Below are 19580 nucleotides of genomic sequence, written 5' to 3'. Positions count from 1 at the left end.
AGATATACGTGTAATTCATAAGCAGGGTAAAGACAGATATAAGATACAGAATAGTACATTCAGTTGTTGGTCTTAAAACTAGAGAGAAACGATTGGTTGATAGATTTATGTCTGTTTATTGTCAAGTGGCGTATATTACATGATTAATGAAGACGATACCCCTTCTTGGGATGAACGTTCTATACACACATGCTGATACCGATCTTTTTTTCTTCAGTTCTAGCTCTTAATGAATCAGTTTGCATAATGAAAGATGTGTTTAGGGATGAAGATAAATCACAAGGCCACATGGCTACAACAATAAAATTATAAAAATGAAGGCGTATTGAGATGTTGAAGAGACCTACATTGTTTATGTGTTACATATTTGTTTTTCATTCATTTTTTTAACATAAATAAGGCCGTTAGTTTTCTTGTTTGAACTGTTTAACGTTGTCTTATCGGGGCCTTTTATAGCTGACTATGCGGTATGGGCTTTGCTCATTGGTGAAGGCCGTACGGTGACCTATCGTTGTTAATGTCTGTGTCATTTTGGTCTTTTGTGGATAGTTGTCTCATTCGCAATCATACCACATCTTCAATTTTATATTGTCTGTCTTTTGTATATAATAACTGTTGTCTCCTCTTGGGTATAAAAATTAGTCTCATTTTCTACGTCTTGGATTGCCAAATACTGTTTAATTAAATAGAGTCCGTTTGAATGTACATGTATGAAAGTGCAGGAGTAAGGACGTTAAATGTTATGCCTAGAGGGTGGAACTGTCCAAGCTCTCAGGACGTTAGAACTGTAGAAACAAGAAGTTGATTTGGGGGGACTACAGGCTGTATCTTTCAAAGCATTACGACTGACCAATCCAATATGCATGTACAGTTATGCTTCACAAAACGATCCAAAGTAACGACTATCATCTAATCTGAAATCTCTTATAGATATGATATTACAGATTTGGTTTATTATACGTTTTGATGTATCTGTAGAGTTAGTTGTTATGAAAATTTAAAAAAAATCATAGTTTACATTGTTGTATCTATAGAACTCTAAACGTTTGACAGATAAATGTATTCGCATCGATTTTTTAAGGTGGTACCCAACATTTTCACTAAAATTAATTTGGCTCGTTTAATTTTCATAAAATTTTGACAAAGTATTTACTTTGACCCTTTGACAAAAATATAAAAATTAAAAATTTTTGAACCAACCGTTTTTGTCACAAAAATTACACTGGTTATATAGCAATTTGACAAACACCAATTTTGATCATTGAAAAGCTTAATATTCCTTTTCCATCACAACGTAATTAAAACGTTTAGCTGACTTTACAGAGTTATCTCCCTGTAGTGTTAGGTACCACCTTAAGTATCATAAAGGTTGATCACTACAGATATATTGTAGGATTAAATAGTGTCCCCCATGAACTGATGTCCCATTCTGACATGTGAAATTTTGTCCAGGACAGAATTTCATTATAAAATATTGTCCACTTCTGTGTAACACTGTCCCTTGAAAAATTATGCTATTGTGACCTTTGTTAGATATTTTTTTCAAAATGAATTCATGTCCAAATTGCATAAAAGTCTTGTCTAATACCAAATCATTTAATTTACAAAAAAAATATAAGACTAAATCAACATTTGTTTTTAAATATACAGTAGGAATAATGATTTGTTTTAACATCTTTCGATTTCCATTTTTAGCAAGATCAATAATATTTATGTCATGAATAATATTCATAAACCCTCAGTTTGTCCTTATGAATAACAAGTTTTAATGTTTGATCCTGTGTTTGTTTTTGTCTACATGTATACATAAAACATTTCATTGTTTTTAATTTCAAATTGCTTGGCCTTACTTCTTAATGATCTTCTTTCATTTTTATTAAACTCTAGAGGGTAGTGACCATTATAAACAAAAAGTCATATAGCTGTTTATATTCACCACTTTCCATTTTTGTTAACATCTGGGTTGTCTTGGTTTAAATATCAATTATGATTTAACTAATTGATTAAAACATTTCAATGATTGCCAAATTATTTCCGTTTTTTAGGGACAGAAAAAAATAGCTACACTATGAAAAATTGTCCCTTGTGACATATTTTTATAAATCATCCATGAAATTATGTCCAAGTTCTAGGACAATTTTTCTCTAAGGGAGACACTACTTTATAGTTTACAAATGTGATATTCTGTCCCGTGAAAAAAAATTCACAGATGAACTGTTAAATATAGATTAAGAAGACACAATTTCATGGGACACTTTTTTGGCTTACAATATCGCGTTATATCTAGTAAGTACTTCAATGTAAACAGTAAAATAGAGTTACTTCCCTTAGTACTGGAATTCACCCCAAATGTTGTCAATTCAACACCCAACTAACTTTTTTCTTATCGGTACAGTACGAATCTGATATTGAAAATAAAAAAAGGTAACTTTAATTGTGTATACCCTTATATTAAATACTAATGTTTACTTGTCCTTTAATATTTCTATCGCAATTCCCACCAAAAGTGACTGGCCATATGCATGGGGAGTAGAAGTATGGTCACCATTGGTCTTCGACCGGAGTATTTCCTTGTTAGAGTTGGGCGTCCGTTTTGTTGTGGATAATGTACAAATTTGGAGCCCCGTGCGGTCAGAATGGGGATAATAATCATGATAAACTCTATAGTTTTATATCTGTCTTTGAACTAACTTTTTAGTACATGTATCTAAATGTACTAGTTGTCATAGATTGGTACTTTTTTTTTTCGAAATGGTTTTATTTAAATATAATTTATATCAATGTTAATATTAAACTTTCATGTTGTGCTGTTACACTACTGTTGCAGGTTGAAATAAGGTTGATCATGTACAAAAAACAATAAGCTCGCTACAATTTTGTATGTGTCTGTACAAAATTAAAAGCCTATGATTCAGTGGTTGTCGTTTGCTGAATATTATTATCAGATGTCTTTGGTTTATTGTTTGTTGCAAATTTTGTAGGTCGACCTTTCCCTGCTCTAATTATATAACATTAAAATAAAGTACCGAATAAAGTAAGAAAGTAAATTATTTATCATAATGACATGTGTAAATATGTACAAATTATAAAGAAATACTATGAATTAAGCATTAAAATTGTAGTTTTTACATATTAGTATGTGTGAGGAACAGTAAATTGAGAATAAGATTAATTTATGTTAAAAAATGAACGAAAAGCAGATATGTTACACATAAACAAACGACAACCACTGAATTACAGGTTCCCGACTTGGGAACATACATACAGTATGAGACGGGGTTAAACATGTTAGCGGGATCCCAACCTACCCCTAATCTGAGAAAGTGGTATATCAGTACAACATAAGAACGAACTAGAAATGAATGAAAATCAGTTGAAAGGCTTAACTCATCAGATGGATAAAGATACACGTGAACGTGTTTTTTTTAAAATAAATACAATTTAAGTTCCGTGTAACTGTGACAAACAAAATACCAGATGGTGTGCGATTTAATTACCAAATTGAATATAGATTTTTCTCAACTTCTGTACATAATTTACTGACTTCACTAACCTCCTGTTACACGTTTGTTTAAGCGATCAAATGAAATTCTAGAGGTCAATTGTTTTATATATTAAACACAAGAGAGAAAAAATATAATTTCACAAGTTTTCGGCCGACCTTTCTTTATGATACCAATATACTAAATAAATCATTATCTTTATCATCGATTGAAAAAATAACCCGGCGTTTTGCATTTGCGCTGATCTGCATTTCATTTGCGCCGATTTTTTTCTACATTTGCGCCGATTTTTTTAAAGGTATATAACAGGTAAATTACAAGTGAATAGATATAAAAAGATGTATGAGTGCCAACGAGACAACTTTCCATCCAAGTCATGTTATTTTTCATTTATCATTTTGACCTCTTCCGTTAGCTAGTTGTACAGAGGAGAGTGATGATGGAAGAAGGCATACTAGATACATCTTCAGACCTTTTCCTTGAACGTACCCATAGTTATTTAGCCTTTGTCTTCCGGTCATCGATCTGCCGCATGGTTACATGTATTCTCTTCAAGACTGACCTTCCGATATGTACATGTATGACCGTCGTTGATTAAGGAATTAGGAATTGACTCATCGGCCCATTTCAGTCCATGTCCATGTGTCCATAGTGTTACAACGAAGTTCAAGAACTATATAATATGAATCCAAATTAAAAATTGAAATCGGCGCAAATGAAAGAATGAAAATTTAAAAAATCGGCGCAAATGTCATACGCCCAAATAACCAGAAACGGTCCAATTTAAAATCCCAAAACTTATCCATTTTTGTCTTCTTTTTCATCAAATATTTAATGAAAGAACTTTACGTTAGTTTATAATACAGACATTGGAAGGATAAGATAAACAAAACAGGACTCTTTTCCAAATGAAAAACTGTAAATTTCATTAAAATTTCATTTTGACTTGCAGTCATATTTGCACATTTTGTTTGTCAAATAAAATATAATATATAAGAAAACATAGTAAAAACGCGTAAACTTTAAGATTCACAATTAATAAAACGTTTCAATTTTTATTCCTGTTTATCTATGCCTTTTCCTTGGTTGTTTGACGTACATGTATATTTTGGTTATGCTTATATACATATTGACATTTTGCCTAACGAAAAACACATTTCCTATTACATATATAAAAAAAAAGTAATGAATGAACGACGTTAAATATATAAAAAATACACCTTTACAAAAAGATAAAGTCGCTCAATTAAGTGTGTATTCACGCTTATAACTAGTGGTATTTAAAAAATCTGATCAATCTTTCAGTTAAATATTTTGATAATAACTATAATTTTTTTACCGTCCTTTAAATCATTATATATATATATATATAGAACTAATATTGATCGTATTTCTTATATTTTCAATGCATAAAGAACTAGATTTTTGCGACGTTCATTTACGGAAACTTTATTTGTTAGGTACTTTTACTCTTTTCTGTTTGCTCATTATACTCTACACTTCTTTTATTCAAGCACCCCGTTATTCTCTGCTATGTAAACATTACTAGTACCCCAATACGTCTATACAGAGATCGGATATCATATATTATAAATCATGAGATAAATCAGAACCGTTGTACACCTGTGTACTAGACATATTTACATACTAACTTAAAATTAAATTGAACAAAAACTAAACTACTAATAAGCTGTACCACATTCAACAAAAACCTTCAATTTATCTTTTTCAGATTAAAACATATTGACCTATACGCCATATATACACCTATTATTATCTAATATTCACGTGATCTTACAACATGTGATTAAGTTTCCGATAGAGGGAAGTAATTTTAGTGTTCATTCACAAAATACCATCCTTCAAATTTATTTTAAATTCAAAACGAAACTTAAAGTCTTGATCGGAAGATATATTTTTCCGAAATTGCATAATTTGATAGGTTTTATTTAAATTTGAAAGATAAAAGATGTCGGATTGGCAGAGCAGTTTATTTGGTTGTTTCGACGATTTTGGATTATGTATTATAACGTATTTTGTGCCATGTTACACATTTGGTAAAAATGCCGAGGCGATGGGAGATAGCTGTCTGTGTTGTGGTAAGTCAAATAGCATTATTTCCATACTCAATGCCCAGAGAGATATGTGGGATGTAAATTATCAATTGGATATCCGTTTTCTTTTTCCACTTCCCTGTATTATCAATTGGTTATCCGTAGTGTGCACTTGATTCGTGTGTTTTCATATAAGAACATGTATTGTCAACTATTACTAGTATATATATATGTGTTTCGGGGCCAGTTGAAGGACGCCTCCGGGTGCGAGAATTTCTCGCTGCATTGAAGACCAGTTGGTGACCTTCTGCTGTTGTCTGCTCTATGGTTAGTGTCTCTTTGACACATTCCCCATTTATTTCCATTCTCTATAGTTTATAGACATTTTTGGTGTGCATTGTTCACTGTAACATGTGTAGTCCTTCTGTCTATGGGAACCTGTTTTATCAGCTGTATTCGCATAATGGTCACGTGTGTACTATATTGTCCGATTTTCTACTGTTCTCGTGCATTGTTTACTGCATTCCAATGTGTTCTACATGTATAAATTCATATTGTCTATAAATGGATAACAGTATTGTACACCTGATTCATATTGTTCCTATTGAATCTATGTCAATTCTTAATTTGTCTACTAGATTCCCATATTGTCCATTTCAATCTGAAGTAGTTACATAGTTTGCTGTGTTCCAATACTAGTACTATATTTTCCGCTGGATTAAAGTTTGCTTAGTTTAATTTAAACATATTTTATTTGCAAAAGAAGCAGTTTGCTAATTAGACTACACAGTTCTAAAATCGATTTTAACGTGCCCTAAAATTCTCTTTTTAAAATCACTTTACTGTACTGTTTGATATATTAGTTTATAAATATATCAGTAGTGTTTGTCTTACAGATACGACATATCTCGTTCAATTAATGACATTATTTGAACGTAATGATAGGGATGCATATTCAAACAATACGTATAAGGTTGCCTAGTATAACTGCTTACATCCACTTCATTTGAACTTTGATAAATAGTTGTCTCATATTAGCATATACCACCTCCCTTTATTTTCATATTATAGTGTATCAGTAAAAATAACTAGAGGCTCTAAAGAGCATGTGTCGCTCACCTTGGTCTATGTGCCTATCATTAACGAATAAAAATTTACAAAATTACAAAATTTATGAAAATTGATAAAAATTTACACTAAAGGGAAATAACTCCTTTTAAGGGGTTAATTGACTGACCGTTTTGATCATGTTGACTTATTTGTAGATCTAACTTTGCTGTACATAACTGCTGTTTTACAGTTTATCTCTATCGATAATAATATTCAAGATAATAACAAAAAGCTGCGAAATTTTCTGAAAATAACCAATTCCGGTACAGTAACCCAACAACGGGTTTTCTGATTGATCTGAAAATTTCAGGGCAGATAGACTTTGACCTTGGGAACTTTTTTTTGTGCTCTAAATGCTTTGGTTTAAGAGATATAAGCCAAAATCTTGACTTTACCCCTATGTTCTATTTTTAGCCATTGCCGCCATCTTGGTTGGTTGGCTGGCTCACCGGACACATTTTTTAAACTAGATACTCTAATGATGGCTGTGGCCAAGTTTGTTTTAATTTAGCCTAGTAGTTTCAGAGGAGAAGATTTTTGTAAAAGTTAACGACTACGGACGACGACGACGGACTACGGACGCAAAGTGATGAGAAAAGCTCACTTGGACCTTCATTCAGATGCAACAATACAAAACCACTGGGAATATTCCTGAATTTTGACAGCCACATAAACAATTTCCATGTTTCTTTTTTTTTCTTTAATACAACATATACAAGTCTATAGCCAACCTTTGATTCGAGAGTAAGATTCTATATACTTTACCACTGCATTGAGTGTTATACGCAAGACAAATTTAAAACGCAAAGCTCGAGTATTAATTATAGAAGACCTATGATCGCCTATACGGCATAAAGTTATCACCAACCATGCAACAACCAGTTATGGCGAACCACGGTTAACTTTGGTAGGGAAATTCGAAATTGTTGTCAAATCCATGTAGTCATGAAGCACGAAAATGCATCTGGGAATAACAATATTCCCATCACGACATATTTCAAACCAGAAGTGTCGACAAGAATGAACATATAATTTATTTTTCGAAAGTTCAAAGACATAGTTCATCAAATCGAATTATATAGCAAGTTTTAAAGGTCTCTGCTGTTTTTATAGTCTTAACTTGTTTTTACTCTTGCGCTTGGCATATATAACTATGCTGTCAGTGAAGACAGTATCGTTGCACTTCATGTCTCTTTCACATATTTTTTGTTGTTGGCTTTATCGGTGTCGCATTGATCTACACTGTGTACAAGTATATCTCATACATGTAGAATATTAAAAAAAATTAGATTTGGTATTGCCAATGACAGATATATCTGCAAAGACCAAATACCGTAGAAATAGACAACTATAGGTTACTTTAAACCTTTAACAAGGAGCAAAACTCATACTGTATAGACAGCTTTATAAAAGACATAGAAATGTCAAATGTAAAACCAATCAAACGAGAAAATTAGCGTTAATTTATTTAAAAGATAATGAACGAATTTACAATAAACTATGATATATAGAATCATATCTTCCTTAAGCTTTTAATCAAACTTTATAAGTAAATGTACATATTAAGTAAAATTTGCAAATAATGCCGACAAGTGAGAGACACATTACACTTTTAAAAACGCAAATCGAAAGTCAATTTGCAACGAGAAATTCCTTTTGTTCAATATCAATATTGTTACAACAGAATACACATACACAGTTGTAATACCTTATAACTCGAACTTACTATAAGCTATTTCAGATTTAACTTTTACCCGTCTTGCAAATAAAATAAAATGGTCCTGTCAACAAGTACATGTACCTTTGATCGTTAGCCAACTTGAAGGCAATCTTTTAATTTATTTTGTCCTCTGTTTTTCTTTTTGATTATCTTTTATTCGTTGGTAGTTTGATATTTATTGTTTAATATGTAAATCGTATACCTACATTTTCACGAAAAAATATTCATTTATATTTTGTTTCTTTTCAGGATTAACTTACATGTTCCCCATCGTACACTTGGTGGCAGCAGTTTCAATACGAGGCCGGGTACGACAAGAGAAGGGCATTGTGGGTGGCACGTGCGGAGACTTTTTAACCGTTCTGTTTTGTCCATTCTGTGCACTCGTCCAAGAGGCGATAGAAGTTAGAGGAGATCGATTGTTGAGTATGGCGAGGGAATAGACTCAAAACAAAGTTATAGATATGTTTTGAGGTTCATAGACATGTGGACTGGTGGACCATTCCGTAGTACGAACCAACATGTTTCTTCCAAGGCAGCCTAGTTTATTTATATGTGTCTTAAATACAGGATAACTGTAGATGTAAAATCTTTTTTCGTGTATTTCAGCGAAGAAAAAAAATTTAAAATACATACTTTTGAGTGTCGACATTTTTTTAAACGGAAGTTTGATAAATAACTTGGTTCACATATATACATGTATATACTTGTAAAATAGGTTTATGATATACTATATTTTATATATAAAGTAAATGTATTTTTCGTTACTTTTTAAGCCATGAACATGTAGTTAGGAATTAAAGCTTTTTAAGTTACATGATTTAGGTGGGTCGGTACCGTTGCTGATGGAAAGTACGTTCGTTCCAAAATTGCACAATTCATCAAGTTGCAACTCGGTATCGATGAAACGCTTTGGTCATACAATCTCAACTTATAAATTAACTTAACATTAGGGTCACAACCTTATCAGGTATAAGTTACGTTTTGGTCCTTTTGTTTTTGCTGCCCCAAAATTGAATTTAATGTTCTATTTCTGGTCTCTCATTATTTGGTCCTCAATTTAATTCAGACACATTAATCGTACACACTTAATCAGTAACATAAAGTAAGAAGACGATAAATAACTCAACAAAGACTCCTTGATAAATGACAAAAAAAAGAGACTGCTTGATTAATGACCAGCTTAAGACAACTTGATAAATAAACCGATGAAGACTCTTTTGATAACTGACTTGATGAAGTCTCCGTGAAAAATGACTCAATGAAGAGTCCGTGATAAATGACTGACCTTGCTTACTCGACGAAGACTCCGTTATAAATGACAAACTGGAGAATCCTAGATAAGTGACCAGATAAAGAGTTACCAAAGTATATATCAGTCAATCAATAGACCACTTTCGAGTTCATCCGTCACCGGAAAAAAACTCGTCAATTATACGCGACTTTATGACGACATTTACCAGATAGAGGGGGTCGCCTGTATCCCTGCACTATTTACGTTCATCAAGCGTCTTAGTGATCGTCATTGTGCAGGATAAACTAGAAATAATGGTTGTTCTGTAGGTACTTAATGACAATTCCCAAATGACAGCAGTGCTTATTGTCAATTTTGAGAATTCAATTTGTTGAATAAGTCGTACAATGTCAAATTATAGTTTTCCAACCAGTCGCTCAACATTGGAATGGAAGTGACGACGCCTCTAAACGCATAAGTGACGTTCACTAAAACCAAAGTTTTTTGACGGAAATGCATCGAACTCGAAAGTTGTCTATTGCCGCTATATTTGCGTTGTTGAGTTGATGTCGCATTGACGTTCACCAACAAATACCCTTTTCATAAATGCAACTTTTGGTGCTGCGTTCTCTGAATAATGAAAGTACTTTGCATTTAAAGTAGTAGTAATGTTCTATTTCTTGGTAGTTTTGTTCTATTTCTTGGTAGTAATGTTCTATTTCTTGGTAGTTTTGTTCTATTTCTTGGCGCAATGATAACTGATTTAAAACTTATAAAGCCAAAGATAAAAATACATATTTTATTTACTTTTATTGCAATAATTATTACATTTATACGGGTCAAGGCAAATAAAAGATAAAATTATGAATGAATACAACTAAACATACAAAAGTAAACAGTAATGATAAAAAAATATGAATTTAGATCAATATAGATCCAACTTCCGCAATTTTACAATGTAACGACGGTTTAAGAACACTAGGCTTATATAAACTAGAGGCTCTTAAGAGCCTGTGTCGCTGACCTTGGTCTGTGTGCATATTCAACAAAAGACACAGATGGATTCATGACAAAATTGTGTTTTGATGATGATGTCTTTGTAGATCATACTTTACTGAATATTCTTGCTACTTACAATTTTCTCTATCTGTAATGAACTTGGCCCTATAGTTACAGAGGAAAATATTTTGTAAAAACTTACCAAAGTTTACCAAATTAATGAAATTTGTTAAAAAATGACTATATAGGGCAACAACTCCTTAAGGGGTCAACTGACCATTTTGGTCATGTTGACTTATGTGTAGATCTTACTTTGCTGAACATTATTATTGTTTACAGTGTATCTCTATCTATAATAGTATTCAAGATAATAACCAAAAACAGCTAAATTTCCTTAAAAATTACCAATTGGAGGACAGCAACCCAGCAACCAGTTGTCCAATTCATCTGTCAGGTCAGATAGATATTGACTTGATAAACAATTTAACCTCTTGTAAGATTTGCTCTAAACGCTTTGGTTTCAGAGTTATAAGTAGAAATCACCGGAAACATGTTTTAAACTAGATTACCCAATGATGATTGTGGCCAAGTATGGTTAAATTTGGCCCAGTAATTTCAGAGGAGAAGATTTTTGTAAAAGTTAACGACGATGGACGCCAAGTGATGAGAAAAGCTCACTTGGCCCTTTGGGCCAGGTGAGCTAAAAACGAATGAAGCCTTTCACAAGATTAAGGGTTCATTGATAAAGAACATACTTTGGCACACCCGGGCCGAGTAAATTTGACAAGGAGTTATTTTAGAGTTTGCCAAGTTTTTTCAATGACATACAAGACTAGGGGTAATAAACAGGTTTGTGCCACCCTTACTAAGGGACGGCACATAACTCAACATGCAGACATCTTATACGTTCAGGTATTTCACATCCAAAATTTTATGGAAATATTCTTTATAAAGCACAAAAATGTCAGTATTCTCCTCAGAAACTAACAAAACCTTTACATAGACTCATTAAAATGGGATATAGTTACGATACTGTTGTCAGGTCATTAAAGATTGCATATTTAGGCTTTAACATTGATTCACTGATAGGGTCTTTGCATCGGAACTAAACACATTTATTTCTAAAAAAAACAGTTGTTGGCATGACACGGGTTATGTTCTTCTCATATATTTTATGATAGTATGATACTAAACCCCTAACGGGAGGGATTGTACCTGATATTCATATGATGAAGACATAATCTTTCAATTAGTTTAATTGAGGTCTGGAGCTGGCATGTCAGTTAACTGCTAGTAGTCTGTTGTTATTTATGTATTATTGTCATTTTATTTATTTTCTTTTGTTACATCTTTTGACATCGGACTCGGACCTCTCTTGAACTGAATTTTAATGTACGTATTGTTATTCTTTTACTTTTCTACATTGGCTAGAGGTATAGGGAGAGGGTTGAGATCTCATAAACATGTTTAAACCCGCCGCAATTTTGCGCCTGTCCCAAGTCAGGAGCCTCTGGCCTTTGTTAGTCTTGTAGGATTTTAAATTTTAGTTTCTTGTGTATAATTCGGAGTTAAGTATGACGTCCATTATCACTGTACTATTATGCATATTTTAGGGGCCAGCTGAAGGACACCTACGGGTGCGGGAATTCTCGCTACATTGAAGACCCATTGGTTGCCTTCGGCTGTTGTTTGCTCTATGGTCGGGTGGTTGTCGCTTTGACATATTCACCATTTCCTTTCTCAATTTTATTGGATTTAGGAAATTGATAAAGAACTTTATTGAAGGGTTGTACATGAAGAGACCCTAATTGGTGTACACCGTCGTTAGGCTGAATAAACTAGGAATGATGTATATCTTGCTAAGGTCCGAACGTAACTTAGGCTTTCACTCGATACTCATTTCTATAAAAGCTACAAATTGAAAGTTCAAGGCTTTTTATTTAAAAAGTGATGTATTAAAAATCTAGGTTTGATTTGTTCATATTTTCTCTCCCTTAATCATTACAAAGAACACATAGGAAACAGTGATATTAAAAGTATATATATATATTCCTGACCGGAAGTGGCAACACATGCCATGGATACATACCGGTATTTGGATATATTCTTAATTTAAAAATGGTTTCGGAAGAACAATCTCGTCAAGGTTTTTTATTTTGCTATCCAATATTTTAGTTTTTCTCTGAAAACTTAAATTACTGTGCAAAGATAAGCAAAAAGGTGCCGTATCGCCAGCTGATGGTGCTATTCCAGCAGGTGAGTGATCTAGACCTTACTGGAAATGATCATTATTTTACTGGGACAGAATGTAGCGTACAAGAACATAAATATATACAATAGACAAGAAAGAAGATGTTAATTTTAAGCTTTAAAAATCAAATATGTCTAATTTGATAATAGATGGACTGACAAAATCCTAGCAACAACAAAATTAAAAAACACAAAAAAGACACACTACTACATTGTAGTAGTTCTAAAAAAAGGACACTCAAAATATGAATGGGAAATTACTACACTCTACATTTGCTGCCCTTAAAACACAATTTAAAGAATATTGCAATAATACAGATATGCTTGTATAAAAAAAATATCAGCCGAAATCGACTCAAATCTGAAATATTTCATGAAAAAAAAATTGCATATAAATGAATGAATAAAACAACGGCAAAACATTTAACTACGTCCCAATCATTTTGGAATAAGAGGTCTTTTTGAACTTGCAGCACGTCAAATTAATAAAGTGTTCCCGATAAACAAAAATCTATATATACATGTATGTGCACCATAATACTTTTTGAATGAGACAGCATTACCTAGTACGAGTATAAATTAGTATATCTTAATACTAGTATACACATTGGAAGTATTTTGATTGCTAGACACTTTTTCCACTGACATTGTCTAAATCGTAATTAAATTGTCCTCGATTTATATCGTCCATCATGTTAAACTGGTACTCTGTTGTAATATCTTCGTTGATGCTTGGATCTGGAGGCAGAAAGAAATCGGTACCAGGATATACAGAGTTGTCTCCCGATATAATAAACGCGCCTGCTTCATTTTCTATATCCTTACTTCCGTTTTTAGATTCACTTTGTTTTCGACACAGTTCATTTTCTTGTTTGGTTGGATTTAGATTCGGTTTCATCTGTTGTCCATTTTTGTCATAAGCATAGCTGATTTGTCTGTGTTGTTTTGAAGTATCCCCTAACCTGCCTAACGCAGCTGTGCGTCTGGGAATAGCATCACCAGCATGCACGAATGACTGACCGCGGTAAAAGTGTAGTTCTGCTTCCTCGGATGTCTCTATACGATCTCCTGCTTCGCCCTCGGCTATAGTTATTGTAGTGAACAGCGAAAGGCCGTCGCCATCGTCTACAGGTTTAAAACTACATATATCAGGGTCAATGACGAATTGACCATACTGAACACCAACCGGCTGTTCTTGTACTATCGCGTTGATCACATTAGTCTGTGTAGAATCTCTCCATTCTTTTTCATCCACAGAATTGAATTCACAATGACTTTTATACCCAGAGTCCATCCGGGATCCATACATCTTCGATTGTTGAAACCTGCTTATTTTGATAACATTATCAACTGCATTGATAAGATCGCGACCTTCTCTTGTTTCTGATAGATGTTTACTAAAGGGTAATGTTTTCATGTGATCTTCGTATGATTTATGCTTGTGTATATGCGAAAGGAAGCCTGTAAAATTATCCAATAACTGAAACGAACTACCAAGACCGTTTGGCATACTTAGGTCAGATGAGTAATCAAATTTTACAAAAATGATGTTTTGATGATTTAAAACCTGATTGAGAACTTTTGATAGATATGGTATAAAAATATCTGTAGTATCTATTGGTCTGTTATTTGTGAAAGCGTCATATTGACTACAGGCAGACGCAGACAAGACTATCACGTGGAAGTCAACATCGTCTGCTGTTGGGGTAATCCACTGGAATTTGTCGTCTGTTTGATTCCATGGGAAGTAATTGACCTTGCAGTGTCCTTGACTCTGTAAATATGTTGCGAGAGATTCGACAACCTTCGTATGGAATTCGTTATCGTATGCTGCAATGACGGCGACTTTCTTTTTAACCATCCATCTTTCATTGTTCAATACATCACCTTTCAAATTACAAAATTGAAAAGATATAATACACTGTTACATGTATGACATTATGCAAATTTTGTACAAATATAAAAGTAGAGTCGAGCTCAAGTTCTTGATTTGACAGTTTTTGGACAATTTGTGGCTATATGTTTAAAAAACGGACCGGAACTTGACACATCCATAATTGTGTATACAACATACAAAATGTACATGTACATACAAAATTCACAAAACACCATTCCTGCTTTAAATCATACTACAAATGTAGATTATTCATTGTTTTTATAAATGAGTTCTGTTCAGGAGACTTGACAATTATTTCATATTTTTAATGAAATAAAATAAATTTATCAATTCAATATTCTTCTTTATTGTATAGCAATATAATATTTCCCACAGAAAGTAACCAAAAGTTAGCGTGCAATAAATTCTATTATCGGTCGTCCCTCTGTCTATATCACTCTGCTCAGCTCTTAATATTATTCCGTATCATGTCTTTGTGACGTCAAATACGTTGACCCGGCCTTAATAACTTTGACCCGGACTTATCAGCGACGTCATAATGTTTGAACCGACGTTAATAACTTTGACCCGAACTTATCAAGTCATCTTTTGTGTGCTGGCGAAACAAAGAAAACACTTCCGAAACACGCAAATATAGCCCGATAAATCGATTATCAGATTATCTGCATATTGATATTGTAAAATATCAGCTGCTTGGCATTATATGAAGGCTTTTTGATCTCGTTCGCTACGCTCACTCGACAAAAAGCTTCATATCATGTCTCGCAGCTGATATTTTACGATATCAACATGCAGATAACCTGATAATCGGTACTTATTGCACTAGTCTTCAAAATTCCATGACGTCATCAACAACAAAATCTTAGTTTAAACCAATTTCTACTTTCAAATATTATATTGCTATGCAAGCTCGTGCAATATAAAATTCTACTCGGGACAATATTTCCCAATATTCATGCAATAACCCTATATTATCAACCTACATTTCGTAAATAAATGTTTGTGTAATTGTAAAATATAGAATCTTTAATCCATTTTTTGCACTGCCTTCATTTATTCTTTGGCATCTGAACAAGATATACTTATGCCTTTCTAGTACCGGATTTTCGAGAGGGAAAAGAAGCAGTTGCCTTTTGTTATTGTGAGTATATTTATTGAAATCTGGTTTGCGCTTCGGATATTCTATTCATTGGAGTATATCGAATATTATGGCGCTTCGAAACATTAATTACCTACCCTTTTGTCTTACTGATGTGTGAGGCACTTTTTCAGCGACTCTCGGAGACTCATAACCATTTCCGTCATTGGGTGATGGGCGTTTACAAAAATATTTGCAGACGTCCATCAGTTTTTTATCATTTGATCCTGGAAAATATTAATATTCTGTATCATATGGCAGTTTTGTTCTTCAAATTTTATTCAAAATAAAAGTTTAAGGACGTACATACATACACATTTTTTTTTATTTACATAGAATATGTTAAATAATAAAAAGAAAATCCTTAAAATCTAGGCTAATTTTTTTTTAACTTTTTAACTTTTAATCAGATAACTTTGGTTAAATTTAAAATCAAACAACCAATGTTCTATTCAAAAGTAAAATCACATAAATACTGAAAATTCAAAACGGACATCAAATGGCAAAATCAAAAGCTCAAACACATCAAACGAATAGATAGCAAATGTCATATTCCCGACTTGGTACAGGTATTTTCTTATGTAGAAAATGGCGGATTGAACATGATTGTATATATATATATATATATAGCAAGCTATTATACCTCTCACCTGGTGGATTTGAACCTGATTGCCGTATATATATATAGCAAACTAAACGGTGTGTTCCCATTTCGCCTTAGTTGTGAATTCCAGGTAAAAAAGGTAAAATAAATACTAAGGCGAGATGGGAATTGTACTAAGGCGAAATGTGAATTTAGATGAAAAAAATAAATAAACAAATTAAAGCTCTGTGTTTTTATAACAATATAAACATTAAGTAATTAGGGATTTGTGTCTCTTGGATTAGTATTTTAACATTTATTTATAAAAAGACACTTTATGATTTAAAAAATTGTGATTTTAGAAGAAAAAAATCTATAATTAAACATTATTCAGTATCAATTGTATCAGAGACATATAATATTGTATTATATGTCTCTGATTGTATGAATTTCCCACTGTCTTATTTAAATATATTACAGAAATTTTAAATAAAATAATAAATATTATTTTTAAAATTGTTTTAATTATATATAATAAAGATAATGCATGGTACTCTTTGACTTCTTAAAGCTTGGTCCAAATATTAATTTACCAATGATCAGGTCATTAGTTAGCTTTGTCTACATTATTACTGAATCAAACTCAGCAATTGGCTTGGGATAACTCTCATTTGTCACTTCACAATCTATGGCTTGCACATTTCTTTATAATTAATAATGGTAATTGAGAACTATTCACATTCTTCCATTAAGTATAAAAAAGTGAGTGTAACCACTTAAGGTATACGTTGAAGTATTCGTACTGAACACAGCTGAAAACAACTCACTAACCTTTGTGGACAAACATAATGGAAATTCCAGATGATTTGAATGCCTTACTAGCAGCCATGAAGTTAACTGGAAAAGAACCTGCCTGGAAGTTTTCCGCAAGTTCTGACCAGGTGTCCGTACAGCTCACGTGGACAAAGGCTAAGGAACCAGAGCATCCTCTAGTAAATCCAAGCCCTGAAGAGTAAGCCACCCTCCACCAGGAGAAGAGACGCAAAGCGCTTTGACCAGTGGAAGGCAACAAAAACAGCCGAGGTACCTGCTGACAAAGTCCAACATACCAAAATAAAGTGAGCCTTGACTTTGAATGTGCATCAAGAAATGCAGTATCTCATGTCTTTCCAAACGCAGAACTCAAAGGTTGTTTGTTCCACTACGCAAAAGCAATATGGAAAACGACACAGGAATATGGGCTTCAAACTCAGTATGAAGATGTCCCAGATGTCAACAAACTAGTCCGTCGTGCAGCAGCTTTACCATTACTGCCCTTAGATCGTGTGGAAGACTACTGGTTACATGCCTTGGACAATGCACCACAGTCAGATGCTTGCACCAAATAAACAGACTATATAGTTCTGACATGGCTAGAGGGCAGATACCCACAACCAACCTGGAACCACCACCAAACAGAAGGACCCAGAACAAATAACCATTTAGAGGGCTGGCATAACAAGTTAAAAAAGAGAGTCAAAACTGCACATCCAAATATATTCGAAATCATCAATGTGTTAAAGAAAGAGCAAGCAGCTAACGAGGTAAAGAAGGTACAATATGCAGCAGGTGGCAAGATGCGGGGAAAAGCAAAGAAGTACAGGGAACTAGAAGAAAGATTCGCAACTTTGAAGGAATCACTACACAATGGTACGAAATACTATATTCAGTATGGTGATGCAGCATCATACATCCTCTAACTTGGAAATTAGATGAACTTCGAACATTCAAATGTGTAAATTAGTGTCTTGTATTTCACAATATGAACTTTATGGAAATACTCATGTTTTATGTATTAGTGCTATTTCTTATGCTGTTATAATAACATTGTGCTTTGAATTCAGTGCTGATTGAAATAAAATATTTGTTATGATAGTTTGATATTTGTCTTTATTTTTTCATTAAAATATGAAATATCCTTATCCAATTTGTCATCTCTACTAAGACTTTGTTTAAAAATATTATACATGAGTAAAAAAAAAAAAAAATTTAAGAAAAAGAAGAACTTTAAATAACACATTTTTTAAAAGTGGGACACAAAATAGTAAACAAAAAATAAAAAAAATATATATTCTTTTAAATAGTATTTCATGGTAATATTTGACATCAAAATAACAAATATCAACTAATTGCAATACAAACAAAGCATAGCTTAATTACAATGTTTACAGAAGCTCCCATTTCGCCTTAGTTAATTCTTGTTTACCTGAAAATTTGTACTAAGGCAAACTGGGATTAATTTTATATATAAATTTTGACAGCTAAGGCGAAATGAGAATAAACCAACTAAACCTCTCACTTGGATGACTTGTCGGATTAAATTCCATTGTACATATTGACAACGATGTGTGAATAAAACAAAAAGATATAAAAGACACAATATTCTCGCAAAACCCAACAGTCTTTTTAATAGAATTATTAAACTTACGTTGTCCATAAATTTTATAACCAATTCCTGCTACTAAAACAAGGACTAAAAATCCAACTATACTGAATGCTACCGTCAAATGATTGGTGGTCTGGTTATCTTGTTGTGACGTCACAACAACTGATGCCGCCATAATGTCCTTGTCAGAAACGGTGTGTTCTCCTATCGCCACCTCTGTTGTAATGACTGTAGTTTTGTGTTTTGCTGTAAGTTCTATCGCCACCTCTGTTGTAATGACTGTAGTTTTGTGTTTTGCTGTAAGTGACAATGGCGAAGAAGTTGTTGATGTTTTGGGTTTAGTAGCAAGTGGCAGTGCAGGCGTAGGAATCGGAGCACTAGGGGTGTTTTCTAAAAGTTGCCAAAAAACACTATTATCGATACAATTATATACTATTATATACAAAATCATATAAAGATAAATAATGATTATCAGAATTTAACGAACAAAAATGTATTGTCTTCTTTCTGTTTACAAGAAGAAAAAATACAATATTAATAATGTTCGTAAAGAGCATTTCGTATACAAAAGATTCGTCATTGACGCTCGTTCCAAAAGAGATAAAGGTTAAATAAAGTACGAAATTGAAAAGCATTGATTATCCGAAATAGCGAAAGAGTTGCACAA

At 32.9% G+C, this 19580-nt stretch overlaps 2 protein-coding genes across 2 annotated transcripts in view; one reads left to right on the top strand and one right to left on the bottom strand.

The window, feature by feature from the left end:
- The first annotated feature begins 5292 nt into the window (after nucleotides 1-5292).
- Nucleotides 5293-9104, top strand: LOC134693937 (uncharacterized). The gene is made up of 2 exons (XM_063554888.1): nucleotides 5293-5602; nucleotides 8637-9104. Exons 1-2 carry the CDS (start codon nucleotides 5473-5475, stop codon nucleotides 8828-8830), a joined length of 324 nt encoding a protein of 107 aa, XP_063410958.1. The 5' UTR covers nucleotides 5293-5472; the 3' UTR covers nucleotides 8831-9104.
- Nucleotides 9105-12538: 3434 nt separating this feature from the next.
- LOC134695489 (uncharacterized) overlaps nucleotides 12539-19580 on the bottom strand; it is a 33125-nt gene continuing 26083 nt past the window's right edge. Inside the window, exons 9-11 of the mRNA XM_063556766.1 lie at nucleotides 18956-19303; nucleotides 16004-16132; nucleotides 12539-14757 (exon numbers count right to left, since the gene is read on the bottom strand). Coding sequence (XP_063412836.1) covers nucleotides 13496-14757; nucleotides 16004-16132; nucleotides 18956-19303 — 1739 coding nt within the window. The 3' untranslated portion in view covers nucleotides 12539-13495. The remainder of the gene's footprint in view (nucleotides 14758-16003; nucleotides 16133-18955; nucleotides 19304-19580) is intronic.

The sequence above is a fragment of the Mytilus trossulus genome, chromosome 13 (genome assembly GCF_036588685.1).
Source record: "Mytilus trossulus isolate FHL-02 chromosome 13, PNRI_Mtr1.1.1.hap1, whole genome shotgun sequence".
Classification (NCBI taxonomy): Eukaryota; Metazoa; Mollusca; class Bivalvia; order Mytilida; family Mytilidae; genus Mytilus; species Mytilus trossulus.
The sequence above is the reverse complement of the archived record's forward strand: the minus strand, read 5'-3'. Positions and strand labels throughout refer to the sequence as shown.